General features: G+C 35.6%; 1 protein-coding gene across 1 annotated transcript in view; it reads right to left on the reverse strand.

Moving 5' to 3' along the window:
- Zpld1 (zona pellucida like domain containing 1) overlaps positions 1–23,985 on the reverse strand; it is a 63,800-nt gene that overhangs the window by 997 nt on the left and 38,818 nt on the right. Inside the window, exons 4-9 of the mRNA XM_038346658.1 lie at positions 23,023–23,204; positions 21,119–21,191; positions 12,625–12,722; positions 11,125–11,205; positions 7,119–7,290; positions 5,805–5,913 (exon numbers count right to left, since the gene is read on the reverse strand). Coding sequence (XP_038202586.1) covers positions 5,805–5,913; positions 7,119–7,290; positions 11,125–11,205; positions 12,625–12,722; positions 21,119–21,191; positions 23,023–23,204 — 715 coding nt within the window. The remainder of the gene's footprint in view (positions 1–5,804; positions 5,914–7,118; positions 7,291–11,124; positions 11,206–12,624; positions 12,723–21,118; positions 21,192–23,022; positions 23,205–23,985) is intronic.

Here is a 23,985-nt window from a genome sequence, read left to right on the forward strand (position 1 = left end):
TTAAGAGCTGCCAATTTGCCTAGCATAATCTGCAAAAATATCATTCTGAGATCCAAGAAGAGTTCACTCTTAATAACTAAACAAAAGGACAACTAGACTTCTAAGCTTGAGCTGGAGTTCTGTTTGTATCTGCAAAATTGAAGATTGAAGCAGTTGATTGTCATTTTTCCTTGGTGAACATGACAGAGGCAATGAGCACGCTTTCTTAGTTTCCCCATTCTTACAGACCAATTTGCAATCGTGTTAAAATTAACCTTTGAGCCAGCAACTAGATTATTCCATACCCATGTTAAAATGTACATGTGTACTTGTGGTTGTTAAGTCATAAGATTTGTACTGTTGACTACAGATTATATACACTTTTACTATTAATGGATGTATAACTGTGTAGCACCAGACTTCATAAAGCTCTGTTTCATGTGTTGTCACATTTAATCCTCATGATAGCCCTGTGGTTTAGACAGCATTGCTACCTCCATTATACAGCTGAGGGCACTTCCCTGTGTCATTGCCTCTATGGCAAAGGAAACATATGCTAAAATCAACAGTCTAGTTCAGAGCCTTTTTGTCTAAAATGATATAAACTGACTATGAATAGAACATATTTTATAGCCTGAAGTATTAATTTCCATAATCAAAAATATTTTCTATACATGAGCTCTGAGAAAATATTATAAAATATCTGATTTTGTTTCCTTTCAGACACTTGACTGATAGCAAAATTTACAGATCTGTTGTCAGGTCCTGAAATACAGATTTGAAAGCTAACATGGCACCTACTCAGGGCACTCTTTACAGTATCTGTACAAAGGCACTTTCTTTCTCATGGAAATAAAAAGGATGAATGGACTGTGGCAATTGATTGAAATGACATCCATGTCCTCTGCACAGAATGAGCTGGAATCTTTTTAATACAGTCTTTTTTTTTTTTGCAGGAGTTATATTTAAGTCCTTTATGATTGCTTTCAACAAAAAGCTCCTTCCTATAAAGTGTACAGAATGAGGCAGAAATGCTATTACTAAATACCCATCCCATACACAGACACACACACAGACACACACACACACACATTTTTTTCTGAATACTGAGGATAGAAAAATATCAAACCATCTGTATTTCTATCACCACCCACTAATGAAAAAAACATATTCTGAATACATTCATAAACACTTTGCTATGGATAAAACATCCCTGTGTATTAGGACCAAACCCCTCATGTCAAATAAAAGCACTAGTTCCAGGTTCTAGAGCAGAAGAGATGAAAGCATAGTACTGTTGTCAGATAGCTGAAATCAAGCCATGTACTGTTTGAACACAGTTTGAAATTAAATTTGAATAATAAATTCTGATGGGGAATTGCCTTTCTGTTTGTTGTTGCTGATATTCTCTAAGTTATTGTGTTGTTGTAATAATGATAATAAGAAAAATACTATCTAACTCCAAAGAGGAAGCAGATGCTTTCCTGGAGTGTTAGGTCACCATCCACTTCTGTGTTCCCTCCTGTCGTTTTGTTGTTGATAGGTACATATGTGCTAAAAGAAATGCATGAAGCCTAAAGGAACGAAATAAATTTGAATATAAAAACTCAGTGAGCTCCTCAAAATAACATACAGCTGTCTGAGGATTCGCAGGGGAGGCAGCAGTAGCAGTTCCACAGCTGTTTGCGCCAGAAATGGCACAAACATTGTTACTACGTGTCTCCATCTCATCTAAAAAGTTATACTAAATGGAAAATATAAACATCACTCACTGGGAAAATATATTCAGAATAAATATTTCCCTTATCTCTAGCAAACTTAAAAATGTTTAATTACCTATGCTGTAAAATGAATCCTTTATTTTACATTTAAAAAAGCACTGAACTATTTTAAATTCCCATTGTATAATGCAGGCTAATAGTCCAGCCCTGAACTCTACAATTCTTAAAGGATTACATCATGGGTTAGTTTCTAGCAGTGTGCCTGTCTTATGTAGAGACTGAATATGTGTGCTCTTATGAATTATTAGCTACCCATAAAACTATGATTCCACTTGTGTAAGAGTTTGGCTTTGGATTATTCATAACAACTTACATTAACAAAACAATTGCTATTGTTTTCCAGCATTTGCAGCAGAATCATTTGCTACAGGCAATTGTCTACCTTAGAAAAGTCAACATTTGGAAGCGTTTAGTAAGTACACTGCAGAAACTTTCAGAATTTTACTGAAGGGGAAGCCTAGCCAATCACCTTATTTGTAAGGTGTGTCTCCCTTAGGCTAATATTTACTTATAAAATCTTGCAGGTGTGTGGCCCACCTTCTCTTTGTTTTCTTGTGCTCCTCACTGGAAACTTGGCTTTTGTAAGTTCCCTTTTCTTTCCTTTATTAAAGCTGAATATTATATGTTAAAGCTAGTCTGGTTAATCATAACTGACAATCAACCATGCCTCTTCATTTTACATTTAAAAAATATGAATATTTTCATAAGTCAGCTATCAAAAGTATTAATGTTATCGAGCACAAAATAACCGAAGCAGATTTCATTTTATTAACACACAAAACAAAGGAGCATTTCTAAGAATTTTCAACTTAGTGGACTTTACCCAAACGAGACAACATCTCGGGTCAAGCAGTGGCTCTCTAAGTTAACTGAGCAAAATTCCAAGGATCAGGACTTTGGAGAGAGCAAACCAAGCCTGGATGGGACTTGTTTATTGAAAACCCATCATTGGACCTGGAGAGACAAATTTTAAACAACTCAAGAAGAAACTATAGTGAGACACAGAAAAAGCAATAGCTCAGGCCAAGAAGCCCAACAGGAAGTTTACATAGGAAGTGTCGAGGGTAGACACAACTTGCATTCTATATCTTGAGGAATTTTTAAGAGCGTGTGGATCTTGTATTATTACAATGTTGATATATTGAATTGTAAACAATGAAGCCATTTTATTTTTTTTGGTTTTTTTTTTTTTGTTTGTTTGTTTGTTTGTTTGTTTTTTGAGACAGGGTTTCCCTGTAGTTTCTAGAGGCTTTCCTGGAACTAGCTCTTGTAGACCAGGCTGGCCTCGAACTCAGCGATCCGCCTGCCTCTACCTCCCGAGTGCTGGGATTAAAGGCGTGTGCCACCACCGCCCGGCTATGAAGCCATTTTAAAGACTAAACTTACACTACTTACCAAAATAATAGCAAAATAAAATGAAGTAGAGTGAGAGAGAAATACTCAAAAGTGCCTCAAAGATCTGAAAAGGATTCTGCCAGGCTTTATCAGTGGAGAAAACTAAATTCACACGTGTCAGACATTCTTCAGGAAGAAAGAGTTCACAAGCCAGGAAAAGGGAACTCTGATCATGATGGCAGAGGCACTCTACTTGGTTTCTTATTCTTTAAGGATAGATACTTTGGGACTAGAGAGATAGCACATCTGTTAAATGTGCTAGCTAATCTTCCAAAGTACCTAAGTTAGATTCCCAGCACTCACATCACGTGAATGATGTGGGACTCCCCTCTATGTGCTGTAAATATGTTATATTACCATTGGCTACTAAAGAAGGTTCTTTGGCCTATGGCAGGGAAGGATAGATTTAGGTGGGAAAACTAAACTGAATGCAGAAAGAAAAGGAAGGAGTCAGGGAAACACTATGTAGCTGCTGAAGGAGAAAGATTCTGAAACCTTACTGTTAGGCCACAGCCATCTGGTGATATACAGGTTAATAGAAAAGGCTTAATTTAAGATCGGCCAGTGTTGTAATTAACATAGTTTCTGTGTGACTATTTGGGTCTGGGCAGCCAGGAAATGAACAAGCAGTTTCCTCTTAAATGTGACTCACAACTGCCTGTGACTCCAGCACCAGAAAAATCTGGGAAAAGTTCTCTTCTGACCTCACACATATGTGTTACACACACAGAGTGAGTTTCACTCACACTTAAGAAAATGTTTTTTAAAGAAGAGATATTTTACAGATCTATACATGGGCTGGTAACATCTAGAAGCTTGAATTGCTATCTTTAATAGGGTTGGAGGGTTTTACTTTTTTGACTTTTGAAAATTATTTTATCCTAACAAAATATTCAGAATTTTATGATGTTTAAATTCTTGGGCTAGGTATGAAGGAAACAGGGTTACAACTAAATCATCTATCCAAAATGGACCCAAATGTCTCTTTCAAAGTGCTTTGTTAATAGGAAAACAACTCTAGAAATATTCCATAATATACAAATAGCTTTGTTTTGCCTGTCCTGAAGCATTCCTAATTACTGGAACTAAGAGTTAGATTTCCTTCCAATGTAATTCCACCCGCAATATCTTATAACTAGATAAAGATAAGATGTGGGGCTTTCACAAAACGCAAAGCAGTCATTTTAAACCCTCCAGACAAATCCTCAGAGAATAGATACCAAGTTAGAAGTTTTACATTTAAAATATTTCTGCATTATTTAAAGGTCCTATTAGCTTCTTTTTCAATAATAGTATGCTTATATAAACACAAGGAAGTGAGTAATTAACTCACTTTCATATATCTTTTAGGCTAAAGTACTTTCACTTAATTATTTATGTATTTCAGGCAAACTTTTTTTTTTACTATTAGGTAGGTTACATTGGCAAAAAGGTAAAGGCAATTTAATTGAAAGATAATAAGAGCCTTACAGCCACACAAAATTAAGAAAACACTATTAGCACATAAACCAACCCCAAACTGTTCTCTTTATTCTTTTGAGAACATTCTGCAACTACATTGTAAAGAATCTTGTAACCTACCTTTAAAACTCTGGCTTTTAAGCATGCACAGAGAAATGCAGTCATTAATAGTCACGTGGCTTTTTTTAGAATAAAAGCTGGACCCAGAGTCAAGTATGTCCAGCTTCAGTTTTAGCATATTCAAATTACCATATGCCTCTTTTATCCGGTCCATTCTGGAAGCTTCTAGCTTCATACAGAATGAAATCCATATTCCTTAGTCTCTTCCATGTAGTTTTGTGCAAAATGTGTGGGAGAAAATATTTGTATCCATGAGAATATGTGTGTATGACCCCATGTCCATCTGCTCATATAAATGTATGAATGTGAATGTGCTCTCTCGGTACAAAAGAAAGGAATGAGGCAAGTGGTACTCAAAGTGGGCAACTCAGCAGTATTTGCTAGGATGCTTTACCAAGATGTAGAGCGTTCACAAGAGTAAGCGTGTTTCTTGGGCAGAAGGTTAAGGAAAGGCTGCCAGTGAGTGCAGCTTTAGAAAGAAAAGTGTTGCTTATTTTTAAGATCCTATCTTTGTATTTATAATTGTACATATGCTCACATGCACACATATATGTGCAAGTATGTTCCAGTGCCACTGGAGGCCAGAGGCATCCTATAACTGATCTGCCTTTAAAGGAGATTGTGAACCTTCATGGGAGCTGGGGTCAAGTGGGTATTCTGCAAGAGCAGTAAGTGCTCTTCAGCACCAAGGACACTCTTACGGGATCTTACTTTTGTGTGGCGGCCAGGCTCGATAGTGCCTCCTGCTGGTCAGTTTTAAGAAAAAAGTAGATAACAAGGGAAATAATGGATAGAGTTCATACAGGTAAGCCACAATGACAAGAATACAAGCAGGAAGTGCAAATTGGAGGCACAACAGGAAACATTTGCACTGACGGGTCGGGAGCCATGTGAAACAAAAATGTAGTGAAGACATATTGCCTCTGGCCTAAACACTGAGTAAGTGGAAAACTGCTCACGAGTCACCGCTAACTAGTGTTCTTTAGAAACCTGGAGATCTTGGAGGCCAAGTAGCTGGTCAATTCGGATTCCTCTCCGGCTACAAACAAAAGGGGGGGGCTTTCTTACCGCTGCGAGTGATGATGGGACCAGCAGATAGGACCGCGTTTCCAGAAGTGCTCTGAGGAACCCAAGTTGTCCTGCTCCCAACATCTCTCTTTTTTCTGTTGCCACAAATCTGAGGTGTTAATGGAAACAAATGAAATTCCACACCAGCACAAAATTGTTTCTTTATGGCCATTTGGAAAGCAGATTCTTTTGGAAGATACACCACATGTTTAATTTTATACATTTCCTTCTGTGCATTTATTTAATTACTTTGCATATAACTGCTACAGTGTTTCTTCTTCTGGCTTGGACCACATTTCTTATTCCCTCCCTGCTGTAACTGTGCACTGCCTCATTAGTTTACATAGCTCAACAGCTCTCCTAAAAACGAGCTGTGTTTATCAAACTTTGCCACGTTTATTTCTCTCAAGCCTTTAATAAATTCCTCCCTAAAATGTTGGTCAGCACAGAACCAAAGTTATGTGAACTCTGCATTTGCCTCCATCTGGCACAGAGTTAAGACCAAAGAAATCAATGAGGTGATAACTTCATATTTATGTAGTGATTGGATATATGTATGTATGTATGTATGTATGTATGTATGTATGTATGTATGTATATTAAAGCTAATTTAAATTGGAAAAAGTACTAATGTTTGTCCTCAAGTTAATAGTAATGTAATTCTAGGAAGCCTGTTTGAGTAAAAGTTCTGATTTTTTTAAAATTTTCTACTCACTATATCTATATTTTGATGGCAGCTGCCTCCCACTGGAACCAGATCTTTCAATGACTTTAACTTTTAATTGAATGGATTCTTGAACCATCTTGTGCTAATCTACCTTCTAGAACCAGCTGAACCCTCCTCATGTTTCCCTCACTTTCTGCTCCAGCCACCCTGGTACATGTGTCTGCAACTTGTGAGTTTCCTTTGGTATGTACTCTCTCACACACTTGATCTTTTCTCTGCTGGGGTTAGTCCAGTCTCAGAATTACAAGCCAGACCATCTCTTCTGTTCATACCTCCAATCTGTCCTCTCCTTTCTCAAATGACAATCACTGGCTTTTACTACAACACAGGGCTGCCTTTGCTACTACTATTTTAATTTTGTTCTTCAATCATTCTTTCATGATCCTAAAAGATAAAACAATTGAATTCTAATCCATGATAGCTTCAACACTTCATCCTCATCTTGGCCCACAGTAAACATTCGATAAATCCTTACTGGATAAACTATCAAGTCATAGTTCACCCTGACCTATGACTTTCCTGAGATCTGATAGTCTTTCAGCTTAGATTAATTCAGAGAGCTAAAACAAAAGTGCTCATAAACATACCGGCATGAGGAGGGGACAGTCATCAGCTCTGCAGAGCTTCGTGAGACAATGCAGGAAGACAGTGGACATTTTCTGATTCTTGTGTTTCACAAATCGGAACACTTCAAATGAAAACCGGCCCCGTTGGCTTCTCCCGTTTTCGATGACGGTGGTCTGAGGATCTTTGTCGCAGCTATAGTTTAGGGAATGCGAAAACAGAACATCATTGGGAAGTGCCAATCAAGTGAAATTTGTACATCAGTCTGTGTGGTACAAAGGACACCCTCATTATATTTAAGCTAAAAGAAGCTGGCAGTGTTGCAAATAACGGGAAGAATATAAATAAATCAGGTGGTTTTGACAAATGTAACATGATCATAAACTGCAAGCAGAGCAGTTTCTGATCATAGAATAATGTCATGTTTTAGGAACACCATACTATTCCAGGATTCAAAAGTTGCAAACAATACAAGATAAACATCACTAAATCACTCTCCCATCACCACACCACACCTACTTGTTAACCATATTGAAAAGATCATTGCATTTATTTTGATTTCTACCAGGATATATTAAAATAAATGTATATTCAAATAAGAATGTACTGTTATTTAGTCCATTTTATATAATGCATGTTTTTTATTAAGTTAGTAGCTCATTCCGCAGATCTTTCTATGTAAGAATAAGAGCACCCTCATTATTTTTAAACAATTGTATAGTGTTCTAGTGTACACATATGCTAGAATTTTATTTAGTCAATTCCTTATTTACATACAATCCATTTCTTTGGTCATTCATTGTGATAAAAAAAACTAATGATCGAATGGACCATGCTCTCTGGTTTCCATTCTCATTCTCTACCTGACATTTTGCATTTTCTATGTATCAGCAAGCCATTTTATTTATTTATCACATTAGCCTGTGACTGTTGTTTTTGTTCAAATCTTTTCTTTAATGTACTTAAAATTGCTAATTTATTTCATTTTTAAACTCAGCTATAAGCTCTGAGTTTTAGACTGTCCAGTGACAAGACATTCTGTTTTATGATATTATTATAATCATTATCTCAAAAATTTTTGTGCAAATGTGAGAGTGTATCTGTGTATGAGTGTGTATGAGTGAGTGTGAGAGAGAAAACATATGTGTATACACACTTACATGTGTGTATGTATATGTGTGTGCATGTGTGTGTATGTGGGGGTGTATGTATGTGTATGTGTGCATGTGTGGGGGGTGTGGAGAGTGTGGGATGTGGAGGTGTGTGTGTGTGTGTGTATGTGGGTATGTATGTGTATGCATGTGTGTATGGGTGTGGGTATGTGTGTGAGGGTTATAGATGTACATGCCCACAGAGTTCAGAGGTTGAACGCAGTTGCCTTCCTCAATTACTCTCCATCTTATTCTTTGAGAGGCGTTTTATTTTCTGATCTCAGTTAAGTTTCCTGAGGGATAAAGTCTCTAACTTTTATTGGAATTTGACTATGTCTTCCTCAGTTTCTTCTAGTTGTCACTTTAGGAAACCTTAAATTTCACTGTGCATAGCTTTTCAATAAGCCATTGTGATTAATTATTTTTCAGCTTAATAACATACTCTTAAATTATAGTTTTAAACAATGTTCTATTATTTTAGATTCTTTATGAGGAATTTTATTATAATATAATTTGTATATTTTACATAATACACACAAATGCATATATATCCATAAATGCCTGCATTTTATTCCCTTAACTACCTAGATCTGTCATTTCATCAATTTCCCATTTTTGTCTTTAGAGTTGTTTCTTTTTATCCATATTTATTATGTTTGTCTTCCGTGGTCTTTGCTCTATTACTATGGGGCTCTACTCCTATGAAAATATTCCAGTCACATCTTCCTTTCCATCTAAAATTTGTCCAATTCCCTTTTCACATCCTCATAACCCAGCATTCTATTTTTCTATTTTCATTTTTCTAAGTTTCTATAATCCAGTCATTGTCACTGAAGCTTGCTTTTAATAATTTTAAAATCAGCATTGAGATGTTGAGTTACAAGCGCTTTCTGTTCTATGCTATTTCTTTCTGAGGAATTTATATTTAAAACTCTTTTTCTGACATTTTCAATTTCTTTCCTTTTAGTGTGTTCCAACACTGCAAAGAAATACCTACCTTTGACTGTGGTTCCTATCTGAAGTATTAGGATTTAGCTGGATTTGCTACTTTCAAAGACTCCTAAAGCAAAGTAGAATGGTTACAACTTTCTTCACGGTTGCATAAGTTCAAGGGCTCCATGCTTCTGTTTTATAATGACAGAAGTGTTTAGCTACATTGCAGTTCTATAGAGGAATTTTCTCTGCATGTCTGAGCTTGAAGAAATTCAGAGAATTCATTAACTGCCCTACAAAAGTAGGGAGGGACATTTACAGGTAAGTGTTCTGCGTATTTCATAGGTCCTTTCTTTTCACTTAATGAGATCTACCCCTGTGAAATCTGTACAAAGTCTCTCCAACTTCATTTCTGATGTTGCTCATCCCTGGCAGCTGTTGGACCTCAGCCCTGCTCCCAACATCTCCAATTGAGAAGGCTCACAGCCACAGTCCCTCGAGTTGCTTCTATAATTTTCCAACATAAGCACTCATATTTTACCCTCTAAAATTTCCAATAAGAAACCTGAGATGATTTAGAAGTTGCCACCATATTTATTCCATGTATTATGATCACATTCCATATAACTAATTTGTGATCATTATAGAAATGTTGAAAAACAAATATCAGATGATGCATAATCCTGCCACTTAGAAGAAATACTCAGTGAGTGCTTTCTTTTAGATAAGTGAGTCTCAGGATATACAAAAGTAAACATCTCAATTCTTTAATTTTGTTTCTTAATACAGTTACTTTCTTAATTTTCAGAAAAGTAAATATCAAGAAGATGAAAAGGTAAAAAAAATAAAATAAAATCACTGTTTTTTTTCCATTTAATAAGTGACCACATGATAGTGGCACCAGAGTGAGCTGCCTGGCTTACTGGTCTCTGCCATTCACTTGGTCATTTTTTATTGCTGCATGTGCAATTGACTCCCATGCTTTACTATTTTAATAAAACTGATAGAGACTAGAATATCATAAATACTTCAAAATACACTTTTCAATTTGGAAAAATAAAATCAAACAATTGAACTCCTTTAAGCCTCTTCATGCACACTGACATTTTTTTTCCTCCAAAACTTTGCTGAGATTAACATTTACAACAATCTAATATATTAAAAGTAGTTGTTTGGCCATATCTTCTGACACCACCTTAATGTTGATTAGCCAATAAAGCATTCTTTACTTTCCACTATGTTACTCCCATCATGTGTCAATAACTGCAATGATCTGAGCCAACTGTATTTTACAAGCATTATTAGAAGACATTGCTTAACTCTCAAGTCTATTCTGTTGTCAGATAAAAATGCTGAAAGGGACCTGGAATGATTGAATGGTCTTATGATCAATGTCCCCTTTCCCTGGACATAGATTGCATTCACTCAATCACTGTCTATTGGAGAACAAAGTTGGAGTTATTGGCTCTGGAAAAAAAAAGTAGCAGGTTATATTGCACTTTCATATTAAATACTGATAAATGAACAAAAGTGCTTTGGGATCTAAATTATCCAACCATTACTTTAATTTTACTGTCTTTTTGACATATGATAAAAAGGCGTAGCTGCCAATAAGCAATACTACCCTGTTTCCCATCTTTTATTGAGAATGATAATCTTACTTTGCTATACATAAGACAATGAAATAGCCCATATCTCCTAAACATGAATAAAACATGGTTAGGGAATGTCATTTAGTTACAGTTCTCTTTCTATGATAGCCTTATCAGCATTTTGTGTCACAGACTGTTGTTAACTTTTGTACTGAATACTACAAGTTCAAGTTGTAAGAATATACATTGAGAAGGCCCAGGAGTGCTGTATAATTTGTTTGCCTGTCCTATACATTCCATTTTAATGATCTATAACTGGGTCTTTAGTTTCAGAGCAAGACTTAGACACCTACCTAAGGAAGAGATCATATCGAGTGTCATCATTTGGGTTCCCAGATGGGGTTGTGTAGCAATAGTCCATTAATACATTCCATCTGCAGAGAGAAGCAAACATGATCTGGCATCAGAGCCCTACCTGGAGCATTGGTAATTAATCCAAAGAAAGTAAGCATTCGCCAAATTCTTACCACATGAATCATATTTTCATTACCTGCTGTTTGCAGAAGTTTCTTGGTTATTAAGAATTTATCTAAAATCTACATATTTAAAATTCTGCAACAATTGTCAAATGGAATGGAGAGTACTGTAACAAACAATAGGAGATAAGGCAAGCGGATGGCCAAAGCCTGAAGGAACAAAACTACAAAGTGAGCTGCCCTGATACACAGATATGTTTCAGTATGAACCATATTCCATCTACTCTATTCCTGTTACTCTAACATCATATAAATATAGTAATTGTATATATATATATATATATACACATATATGTATATATATATACATACATACACATATATATTAGCTTAGTGTATAAGTTGACTCAGCTGGCATAGGAGTGGGATTTCCTGATGATACTTTCTTAGAAGAAAGTGATGAGGTGAGTGCATAACTTTATTCCAGAGTCATGTTGGAGCAAGGTTTATGAATCTCATCATTCCAAATTTGTTCATTAGAAAAATTTAAAAAAAAAAAACACTACCATAGACAGCAAATGTCAATAATATTAAAATAGCTTCCTATATTTAGTAAAATGATCTTAAACAATTGCATGCTGCATAATCCACTGTTAAGAGACAGGGAGAATATGAAGAGGCACCCCATATCTAGGGTATACCAATCAAGGGTATATTAAGAAAATCCCAAATTTAAAGCATGGTATATGCCCACCAATCAACCATCATGTACTGCATAGTATTAACAGAGTTCAATTAGTTCTTTGGGATTTGAATTCTCTTACAAGATCTTTTGTTTGCTTTGCTTTTGTTTTGTTCTTATTTAAGCAGTATCAAGATATAATCCCTTTTAGTTTAGAAGGATTTTTCTAGATATTTTTCTAGAAAATTTGAGTGGATTTTCTAGATGGTTGTTTTGTTTGTTTCAGAGTTCTCTCACAGAACTATCTTACATAATTTCAGAACAGATTCTTACGACACTTATTTTCTGATTTTTAAACACGCATACCTAGACCACAAGAGTATCAAATGATACTAGGCTAGTCGTCTTTCTGAGGAAGAAATAGAGAACATTCTGGCATCCCGGAAGATCTCCACATGGCCTCCTTCAGTCACTACTCTCAATTATTTATCAAAAGTCTTGTTATTTCTCAATTAATGACATAAAATGAGCAGCGCTCTCTTAGACGTAATAATTTGTTATTTATTTTTACTAGAATGACTTAATGCTGTGGCAATGACCATATATTTCAAATAATACTTCACAATGAATAAGCTAACAGTATGACTGGGGAAGGTTAAGTATTTTAGCTAATCAAGATAAGAGTGCACAATTACCTTCCGTCGAGATTAGTAGCTTGCACAGCTGCAAATACTTTGGTTTTCAAAGGTAATCCTATACTTGGGATAATTAACTGCTCTCTGTAGGTTGAATCCTATTGATGAAATAATAAACAATCCACATGTCATTATCTTTCTATCAATAGAACATTTACTATTTAGAACTGATAAAGAAACAAAGAACAATCAAATCATCATATACCGACATCACTGACTCTAAAGGGATTTATTTTATGCTCATCTTGGCAGAACTTCTTTTAACCCATTAGTAAATACAAGTTTATTTCAGGGCATACACCATCTTTGCTCCATATGTGTGATAAATTATGGAACTTATCAATATATGGTTGTCAATGTTCAGTACATGTAAATTATTTTCAATAGTTAGTGATTAGTAGTCTTTTTTTAGTATTCAGTTTCCAATCGTAAGTTGATTTAAATTAGGAGTCCATTTTTTATATTTGTCATAAATTTCCGTTTTTATTAATTGTGTTTCAGTTGAAACATTTCACTGTTGGAGTGTCAGGTGCTCTTTTTTGTAATATTTCATTAATCTAGAATTCTTTCTCTGATCATCTAAAATTACCAAACTTTAATTTAAAACCAGAAAAGGAGGGATAAAGGACGCAAATAGTCTCTGAGTTGTGAAAATGCCTGCTATAAAAGTCTTGTTCAAATTTTTCTTTACATTATTTTAGAGCAATTTTAAATAAGACATTCCTATCTACACACATAGCAATAGGTTAAAGCACATTAAATTAGAAATTTAAAAGTTGAATTTATAAGTTGATAATAGAAATAAAGAAATACATAAAATGCCAAGGGAAAAATTCCTGGAAATCTAAGTGGTCAGATCATTTAGCTTTCAAAAAATATACAGCAAGCTGACAGCTAACATCAAATTAAATGGAGAGAAACTCAAAGCAATTCCACTAAAATCAGGAACAAGACATGGCTGTCCACTCTTTCCATATCTCTTCAACATAGTTCTTGAAGTTTTAGCAGTAGCAACAAGACAACATACAGAGATCAAGGGAATTCAAATTGGAAAAGAAGTCAAACTTTTGTTCTTTGCAGATGATATGATTGTGTACATAAGTGACCCCAAAAACTCTACCAGAGAACTCCTATAGCTGTTAAATACCTTCAGTGATGTGGCAGGATACAAGATCAACTAAAAAAAACATCTCTCCTATATACAAATAGTAAAGAAGCTGAGAGGGAAATCAGAGAAACATCTCCCTTCACAATAGCCACAAATAACATAAAATATCTTGAGGTAACAATAACCAAGGAAGCGAAAGACCTATTTAACAAGAACTTTAAGTCTTTAAAAAAGAAATTGAAGAAGATACCAGAAAATGGAAAGATCTCCTATGCTCTTGGATAGGAAGGATAAACATAGTAAAAATGGCAATCCTACCAAAAGCAATCTATAGATTCAATGCAATCCCCATCAAAATCTCAATACAATTCTTCACAGACCTTGAAAGAACAATAATCAATTTCATACAGAAAAACAAAAAACAAAACCCAGGATAGCCAAAACAATCCTATACAATAAAAGAACTTCTGGAGTCATTATCATCCCTGACATCAAGCTCTATTACAGAGCCACAGTAATGAAAACAATTTGGTATTGGCATAAAAACAGAGATGTTGACCAATGGAATCGAATTGAAGACCCAGATATCAATACACACACCTATGAACACGTGATTTTTGACAAAGAATCTAACATCATACAATGGAAAAAAGAAAGCATCTTCAACAAATGGTTCTGGCATAATTAGGTATAAACATGTAGAAGAATGAAAATAGATCCATATCTGTCACCATGTACCTAATTCAAGTCCAAATGGATTATAGACCTCAATATAAATCCAGCCACACTGAACCTGATAAAAGGAGAAAGTGGGAAGTAGCCTTCAAGCATGGGCACAGGAGACCACTTCCTAAATATAACCCCAGTAGCACAGACAAGAAGAGCAACAATGAGTAAATGGGACTTCCGGAAACTGAAAAGCTTCTGTAAAGCAAAGGACACAGTCAATAAGACAAAAAGGCAGCCTATTGAATGGGAAAAGATCTTCACCAACCACATGTCAGACAAAGGACTGATCTCCAAAATATATAAAGAACTCAAAAAATTAAACTTTAAAATTCTAAATAACCCAATTTAAAAAAAAATGAAGTACAGAACTAAATAGAGAATTCTCAACAGAAGAATTTCTTTTTTTAACCCAAAAAGAAAAATATGGTATGTACTCACTTATAAGTGGATTCTAGACATAAATAAAGGACATAGAGCCTATAATTTGTGATCCTAGAGAAGCTAAATAAGAAGGTGAACCGAAAGAAAAACATATTGTTAACATCTTGCATATTGGAAATTGACAAAATTGCCGGGCAGGGGTTGGGAGCACGGGGGTGGGGGTGAGGTGGGGATAAGGGGAGAGAAGGGTGAAGGGGAGGATGGGGAAAGCTTGAGGGAATGGAATGGTTGGGATGGAGGAGGGGTGGTTGGGGGAGCAGGGAAGTATATATCTTAATTACAGGAGCCATTTTAGGGTTGGCAAGAGTCTGGACTCTAGACGGGTTCCCAGGTGTCTAAGGAGATATCCCCAGCTTGTTTATTGGGCAGCAGAGGAAAGGGTGCCTGAACTGGCCTTGTCCTATAGCCACACTGATGATTATCTTGCATATTACCATAGAACCTTCATCTGGTGATGGATGGAGATAGAGACAGAGACCCACATTGGAGCACTGGACTGAGCTCCCAAGGTCCTGATGAGGAGCAGAAGGAGGGAGAACATGAGCAAGAAAGTCAACAAAAGAATTTCAAATGGCCAAAAGATACTTTAGGAAATGTTCTACTTCCTTAGATAGCAGGGAAATGCAAATCAAAACAACTTTGAGATACCATCTTACACCTGTCAGAATGGCTAAAATCAAAAACACTAATGATAGCTTATGTTGGAGAGGGTGTCGAATAAAGGGAACACTCATCAATTGCTGGTGGGAACGTAAACTTGTACAACTACTTTGGAAATCAATATGACGGTTTCTTAGAAAATTGGGAGTCAACCTACCTCAGGATCCAGCAATACCACTCTTGGGCATATATCCAAAAGATGCTCAATCATACTACAAAGGATTTGTTCAACTATGCTCATAGCACCATTATTTATAACAGCCAGAACCTGGAAACAACCTAGATTCCCCTCAACTGAAGAATGGATAAAGAAAGTGTGGCATATTTACATGTTACAGTACTACTCAGTGGAAAAAACAAACAAACAAAAAATTACATCTTGAATTTTGCATGCAAATGTTTGGCATTAGAAAACACTATCCTGAGTGAGGTAACCAGACCCCCCAAAATGAATATGGTATTTACCCACTCTGAAGTGGATACTAGCCATAAATAAAGAACATTGAACATATAGTTCATGATCCTAGAGAAGCTAAGTAATAAGGTGAACCCAAGAAAAACATATATACCCACCTGGACATTGGAAACAGAAAAGATCACCTGACAAAATTTGGAGCATGGGGGCCGGGGAGCAGGTACAAGGAAGGGAAGAAGGGGAAGAGGAAGAGAGAAGGGGGGGTTGAGAAGAACTTGAGGGAATGGCATAGTTGAGTTGGAGGAAGGACATATATGAGAGCAAGGAAAGAGATATCTTGATTGAGGAAGCCATTATGAGTTAGCAAAAAACCTGGCTCTAGAAAAATTCCCAGGAATCCACAAAAATGCCCCCAGGAAGGACCCTAAGCAATAGAGGAGAGGGTGCCCAAACTGGCCTTGCCTGGTAGTCAGATTGATAATTATCTTAAATATCACTGCAGAACCTTCATCCAACAACAGATGGAAACAGAGGCAGAGACCCACATTGGAGTACTGAACTGAGCGCCCAAGGTCCAGTTGAAGAGAAGAAGGAATGAGAATATGAGCAAAGAGGTCAAGACCATGAGGGGTTCATCCACTGAAACAGTTTACCTGATCTAATGAGAGCTCACCAACTCCAGCTGGACTGGGAAGGAACAATCATAGGATTGTTCCTATGAATATGAAACTAGTCCCTCTGAATATGGTTGACAGTTGGAGCAAACTGAGGGGCCACTGACAGTGGAACTTGGATTTATCTCTACTACACGTACTGGCTTTTGGGGATCCTATTCTCTTTGGATGTATACTTTTCTCAGCTTAGATGTAGTAGGGAGGGTCTTGGACTTTCCACAGGGCAGGGCCTTGCCATCTCTTAGGATTAGAGGGGGGTGGGGTGGGAGGATGTGTGGAGGGAGTGGAAATTTGGATTTGTATTTTTTAAAAAAATTAATTAATTTTAAAAAACTAATTTTTCTTTCCCTTATTTTAGAGCATTCTAAATAAAACATTCCTATCACCCCACACACATAGTTGTAGGTTAAAGCACATTAAATTAGAAATTAAAAGGTAGCATTTATAAGTTGATAATAGAAATAAAAAATACATAAAATGCCTAGGGAAAAATTCCTAGAAATCTAAGTGGTCAAATCATTTAGCTTTCAAAAAATTTGTTTTCCAGAGTTGGTATTTCTAAAAAGATTGCTGTTTTATGGTGAAATCATTTTTAACATTCATTTTAAAATTTTAGTCACCAAAGAATATGAAGAATATCACATTTCTCTGACTGGAAAGAGGCAATATATTTAGAATTAATTTTTAACATTAAAACAGTAAGATTGGGATGTTTGGATCTGAAAGAATTGTATCCATGGAGGAATATTCCATTCTTGAAACTGCAGGTATACAAGAAACTGCATGCTACATCTGGGGAAGTTTTAGCACTGAATTTCTAATTAATTTCTATATTTCTGTGGTTAGCTGCAGTGGCTTCTATAGCCATGGCAGACAGTAGTACTTCTTTTTGTAATGTTTCTGGATTCCTTTTCCGATATCTTTAAGTAAATTTCCACATCTTTACCTATCTTGTTCCTGCATCTTATGTTTGCATTAATATTGTCCCAAAGAATGCTTTCTTCAAAAGAAATAAGCTCATAAAACATTTGCAAATGATGTACGACCCATTTGAGGTTGGGTCAAGAGTCATCAAATTTCTCTTCACTGTATTATGGTCCTATTTATTCAACCACTCAGCAAACAGTAATAGTTGCATACTGTTGAAACAGAAAAGGCAACCTTGCTTTCTATTTCCACAAAGGAGAAAACAGCTACTTTTATATTATACAAAGAGAAGGCCGCAATTGGCACATGCCGTTAATCCCAGCACGCTGGAAGCAGAGGCAGGGGATCTCTGTGAGTACAAGGCCAGTAGGATCTACAAAGTTCCAGGACAGGCAGAGCTACACACAGAGAAATCCTGTCTCCAAAAACCAATAGGCAGATAGATAGATGATGATGATGATAGATAGATAGATAGATAGATAGATAGATAGATAGATAGATAGATAGAGATAGATAGATGATAGATAGATGATGATGATGATGATGATGATGATGAAGATGGATGGATGGATAGATAGATAGATAGATAGATGATAGATAGATAGATGATGGATGGATAGATAGATAGATAGATAGATAGATGATAGATAGATAGCTTTCATACCTAAAAAAATCATCATCAATAAAAATTATTTTTTTTAAATTACAGCTTTTCCATGCACATAGATGGTGTCCTATTATACATAAAAACAAAAGAAGGAAGAGGGTTGTTTCCAGACAGTGTTCAGCTGTTTTTCTCCTAACAACAAACCAGAGAAAAGAGTTCAGCAGTAAGCATGTAAAACAACTTGAAAGCATGCCTAGGGATTTACAAACAAAAACTTCTCTAGGGGAAAAAAATTCTTAATGGCTATAAAATGACATTAAAATTTGAATGCTACAATATAATTACAATTAGGTGACTAAATATTAATATCCCAAATAAATAATAAATGTCATTTGGAATCAATTAATAAAAGTATCCCAACATTTTCTTATACAATGTGAATTCATAATTTTTAGCAATATAACAAAATAATATAATGTTAGAATAGTTTGCGGCAGTGATATTTACACAAGACAGCAATGGATGTGTATCCTATGATTCACAGAACATACACTACAAAAGGTGCAATAAATGTAAATGGTCACTCTTGGCTAACAGGAATGTCTCCAAACCAGTTCATTAGTTCTAACAAATAAACAATAACAGTAGAAGACACAATAATAGAGGAAAATTTGTACAGGGTATGAAGATGTGTTGGAATGTTCTAGTTTTTTAAATCAAATTGTCTATAATCCTAAATTTGCTCCAACAATAGTAAGCATGTTTATTGAAAATTAAATTTCAAACCTGGTATGAAAGGGCTTAATGAATAAAAATCTTATTACACAGCATGAAAACCAGGAATCTTCTCCTCCAAAGACAAAAAAGAAATGTCAGGTGAGCACGGTAGCCCACTTGTGATTCCAGCACTCTAGAAGCACAGAGAGGGGATCCCTCGAGCAAGCTGACTAGCTAGACTAGTCCCATCAACAAGGATTGGGTTCAATTGAGAGATCCTGACTCAATAAGGAGAGAAAAGTCAGGAAGAATACCGACAGTGACCTAGGGCCTCCACATTTGCTTTTGTACACATACATGCATTCTCACATAGAGAAGATACACATTCACACAAACACTCCACACACTAAGACATATAAAAGAAACAAAAGAAACTGTTGGAAATGGTTGAATTGTAAGATGTAATTGGTAAGGAACTTTAAATTTTCAATTTTATTTATGTATTTATGTGTGTATGTATGTATGTATTTATTTATTTGTTTGGTTGGTTGGTTTTTCAAGACAGGGTTTCTCTGTGTAACAGTCTTAGCTGATCCGTAACTAGCTCTGGTAAACAAGGCTGGCCTTCAACTCACAGAGATTCACCTGCCTCTGTCTTCCAAATCCTGGGATAAAAGTATGCACCACCACCACTTGGCATAATTCAATTATTAATATTTTATTGAAAACTGACTAAAAATTCAACTTTTAGCACTCTTTCATTTACAATATGATAAAGTGATTATCTTCTACTACAGAATTGAAATTTACAGAGATTCATACTTCTGTAGTTTGATTTTCTACTTTTACAATGGAAAAAAGTAGCTTAATTTCACAGAAAATAAGGATGCCATTGAATGGCATATGGATGTATTTTTCACTGTATTAATAATGGAAATTCTCATCTCTGTCTCACTCAGTAACATTATTAAGTATTGTTGATTCTAACATGTTCCACCTCAACTCTGCCTTAAAGAGTTTACACACCAAACTCAATAGAGTCAAATCTTATAATATAAAACTACTTTTATAAATATTGCACACAATAAAATAGCTGGCCACCCTCTGAGCAAAATATCAGTACATGGTTACTACATATACAGAACCAAGTCGATTGGCAGAGTCTTTTTGCAGAAGAAAGTTTACAAATGACAGAAAGGCAATCTTCAGTTCAACACATTTTAATGTGTTGTTTAGAACTCTGTGGTGTCAAACTACAAACTTATAAACACAATTTTTAAAATGCCTTTGGAAAATGTCCTACTACAACATTTATAGCTCATTATATTCAAAGGATAAAGCACTGACTTTTAAATCAGTTGCATGAATTATAACTCAGTGCTATGATGACATGAATAATAATGCAAAAATCAGATTCATAATTTACAAAAATGTTGGTTGATAGATTGAAAAATTGATATTTAAATCAGGCATTTAAAATGTATGAATAAAAATTTTAATCAACATGAAAATATCATTTGGGGGATTAATGTTACATTTATAAATAGAAATCCATGTATTTTTCACGTGTTGCTGCCATTCTCAATATTTACATGAAAAAAAGTTTAGACAATGCTATGTCATCAATTCAAATTATTTCAGACGTGACAGAACTATCATCAGTCAGAACGCATGTTCAAAATATTAACACATTCACCACCAATGATGCCTCCAAGAAGTGTCATTCAAACTGTGTATATTATCTCATAAAAACATTATTCCTCCAAATATTCTCTTAACTATGAACACATACATACTCATGGGCACATGCATGCATGCATGCATGTGATCATGCGTGTGTGCGCGCACACACACACATACACACACACACACACAGAGACACAGAGAGAGAGAGAGAGAGAGAGAGAGAGAGAGAGAGAGAGAGAGAGAGAGAGAGAGAGAGAACAAATAAATGTAGATGGATTCTGAGGGTAACTATCCCAGAATCACATTTTTGGTATGAAATTTCAATCATCAACCTTTAGAAAATTTAACAGAGCTTATAGCACACCATTATAACTAAGATATATGAAAGTGAAAGTAAAGATGGATAAATGTTATCAAGCTACAGCAGGGTTAATGTGGCTTTCAGGAGGTTTTTATAGAAAAGCTATTCACATAAATGACTCCTCACAACAGTGAAAGGGAAAAATAATGTCTTTCACCCATCAACTCACATTATAAAGGAGCAAGTTCAAAGTGCTGACAAATGTCCCATTGTTCTCTCTCACAGAAATAGCAGCTGAAGACCTAAAACCGATTGGGAAGAGGGAAAGCACTAATGAGATTTTAAATTAAAAGTTTTATTTATGCCCAGATGTTAGATTGTAGACAATAAACTCTGGAGTTAGCTTGACACACTTTTAACTAGACTTTCAACAGGTATAGTGTTTAAATCATCAAAATGACAAGTTATCAAAAAACAAGGAAACTCAAATAAAGACAGACTATCTTTTATGATATTCTCATTGATAAAGTCATCTTTTTATTTGGAATTACATATGTAAGATTTTTTTCTAGAAAACTTATTTCCTAAGAACTTAAATTTGAGGCACATAGAATGTCATCCATTTCACAAGACATCCTATGAAGTTAGGGATTTATTCGAGTTTGTCCATGCTAGAATACACAGTACATGATAAGTAATAGGGATTTAATAAGCATTAATTGAATAATGAACATATTGCTTAGATATGCCGGGTGATGATAGAATGAGGGATGCCTCTTCCCACACCTTTATCCTTTTGACATAGCCACATCTAAACTTTGCTTCTGACAGAATCACATACCACCAATATGCTATGGAAATGTTCTGTATTTTTAACCCTGAGACAAAAAATAACTTCCTTATCTCCATGTACTAAGATAAAATAATAGTTAGAATCTTATAATACAGGCCATCAAATTAGAGAGGAAACTCATTATTCAGTTATTCCATTTTGTCAAAGTTTTCAAAAACATTTAAGTCATTATATTTTGGACATACTGTCTCTTCATGTATGTATTTTTGGAAATGATCAATAATTCCATGGCTATATCCTATAGCTCTAGTCCTTTGTCTAGAATTCCTCAGGCCGGCATTATGGCATTCATCTTCACCCTTCAGCAGAAGAACAAGTGGCAGTTGGGTCAGGCAGGACCCAGAATTGTAGTGACCAGATATGATAACCTATGTGTTGGCAACACTGCAAAACTTCAGAACTACATAAGCACCCATGACTTTTGAGCAAAGGAAATAAGAAGAATACTAGATAATCAGATAGATAGATGATAGATGATAGATAGATAGATAGATAGATAGATAGATAGATGATAGATAGATAGATAGATAGATAGATAGATAGATAGATAGATAGATAGATGATAGATAGATGATAGAAGATAGATAGATAGATAGATAGATAGATAGATAGATAGATAGATAGATGATAGATAGATAGATAGATAGATAGATAGATAGATGATAGATAGATAGATAGATGATAAATAAATAGATGATAGAAGATAGATAGATTAGATAGATTAGATAGATAGATAGATACATAGATACATAGATAGATAGATGATAGATAGATGGATAGATAGATAGATAGATGATACAAACATACATACATACATACATACATACATACATAGATACATAGATACATACATAGATAGAGAAGTAAGCAGGTAGGTAGATTACAGACAGACAGACAGACAGACAGACAGATGATAGATGGATGGATGGGTAGATAGATAGATAGATAGATAGATGATAGATAGATAGATAGATGATAGATAGATACATAGATACATAGATAGATACATAGATACATACCTAGATAGAGAAGTACGCAGGTAGGTAGATGACAGACAGACAGACAGACAGACAGACAGACAGACAGACAGACAGACAGATGATAGATGGATGGATGGGTAGATAGATAGATAGATAGATAGATAGATAGATAGATAGATAGATAGATAGTTGAGTGAATGTTCTACTCCATTACAATGTTTGAGGTTGACTGCAAGTTCCTCAAAAATAAGAAGCAAGTATAAAGAAAATATGAAAAAGAAGAATATAACATGAACTCACGAAGCAAGCTGGGTGTTATTAACCAGGTATTCCAATGGATAACTACAACTAAATTTGTAAAGGAGCCCAGGAAGATAGCTGATGACTGTTGGCGGGTCTGGAGTATCAATATATCCTGAAATATTTCCTATCTGTACTGAGGTTGCATTTCCAGAAGCACCAACACCAGGAAGCGTGGACACCTGTTAGGACATCAAATCAAGTTCAATGATTAAATGTTTCTATCTGCACATATATGCAATTTACATGCAAATAAAACATTTTGACCACCTATTTCTCATTTTGGCTCAGCTATAACACGCTATAGATTTGAAAGTATAATACTTTATAAAATTTTAAGTGACACTATCTTTTAAGGTCAATGGAACTTGATGAGTACCAAAGGCATTTGACTTCTATTTATTTCATAAGAAAGAAAATATTACATATGTAGAAGTCTACAATTAACTTTTTAAAGCCTCATTGATAAATCCCAACTTTTCTAATATGTCTTAAAAGATTTGTTTTAGCTCTGTTTGTCGCATTAGTTTTGGAGCCTCAGACTTTGCCACGTTACTGTTGTGTGCGTACGGCATGAGAGCCATGGTGCACACAAGGTGTTCGAAGGACAACTTTGTGGGATTGATTCTTGCCTCCCACCTTTCTGTGTTTCTGTCACTGGAGTGCATGTCTCCAGGTTTGACCCGCGGAGCCACTCTACCAGCCTGTTTAGATTTCCACTATGAATAAAACGCCCCTGCATAAGCCCTCCTTGCTCTGGCCTTCGATACTCCTACTACCTCTCTCTTTCTCTCCTCCTCAGGACCGTTACCCATGTAGAACACCACCTCTTCCCCCAGAGAACCCTCTGACTTGCCTACATGCCTGCAATGATTTCCCTCTGCAGCACAAGAGCAGCCTGCTTGCTTTGCATCCCCTCAACCAGCCTCAGAACGCCTGGTGGACAGGTCCCACCTCGGCCTT

This window comes from Arvicola amphibius, chromosome 10, assembly GCF_903992535.2.
Source record: "Arvicola amphibius chromosome 10, mArvAmp1.2, whole genome shotgun sequence".
In the NCBI taxonomy this organism is placed as follows: domain Eukaryota; kingdom Metazoa; phylum Chordata; class Mammalia; order Rodentia; family Cricetidae; genus Arvicola; species Arvicola amphibius.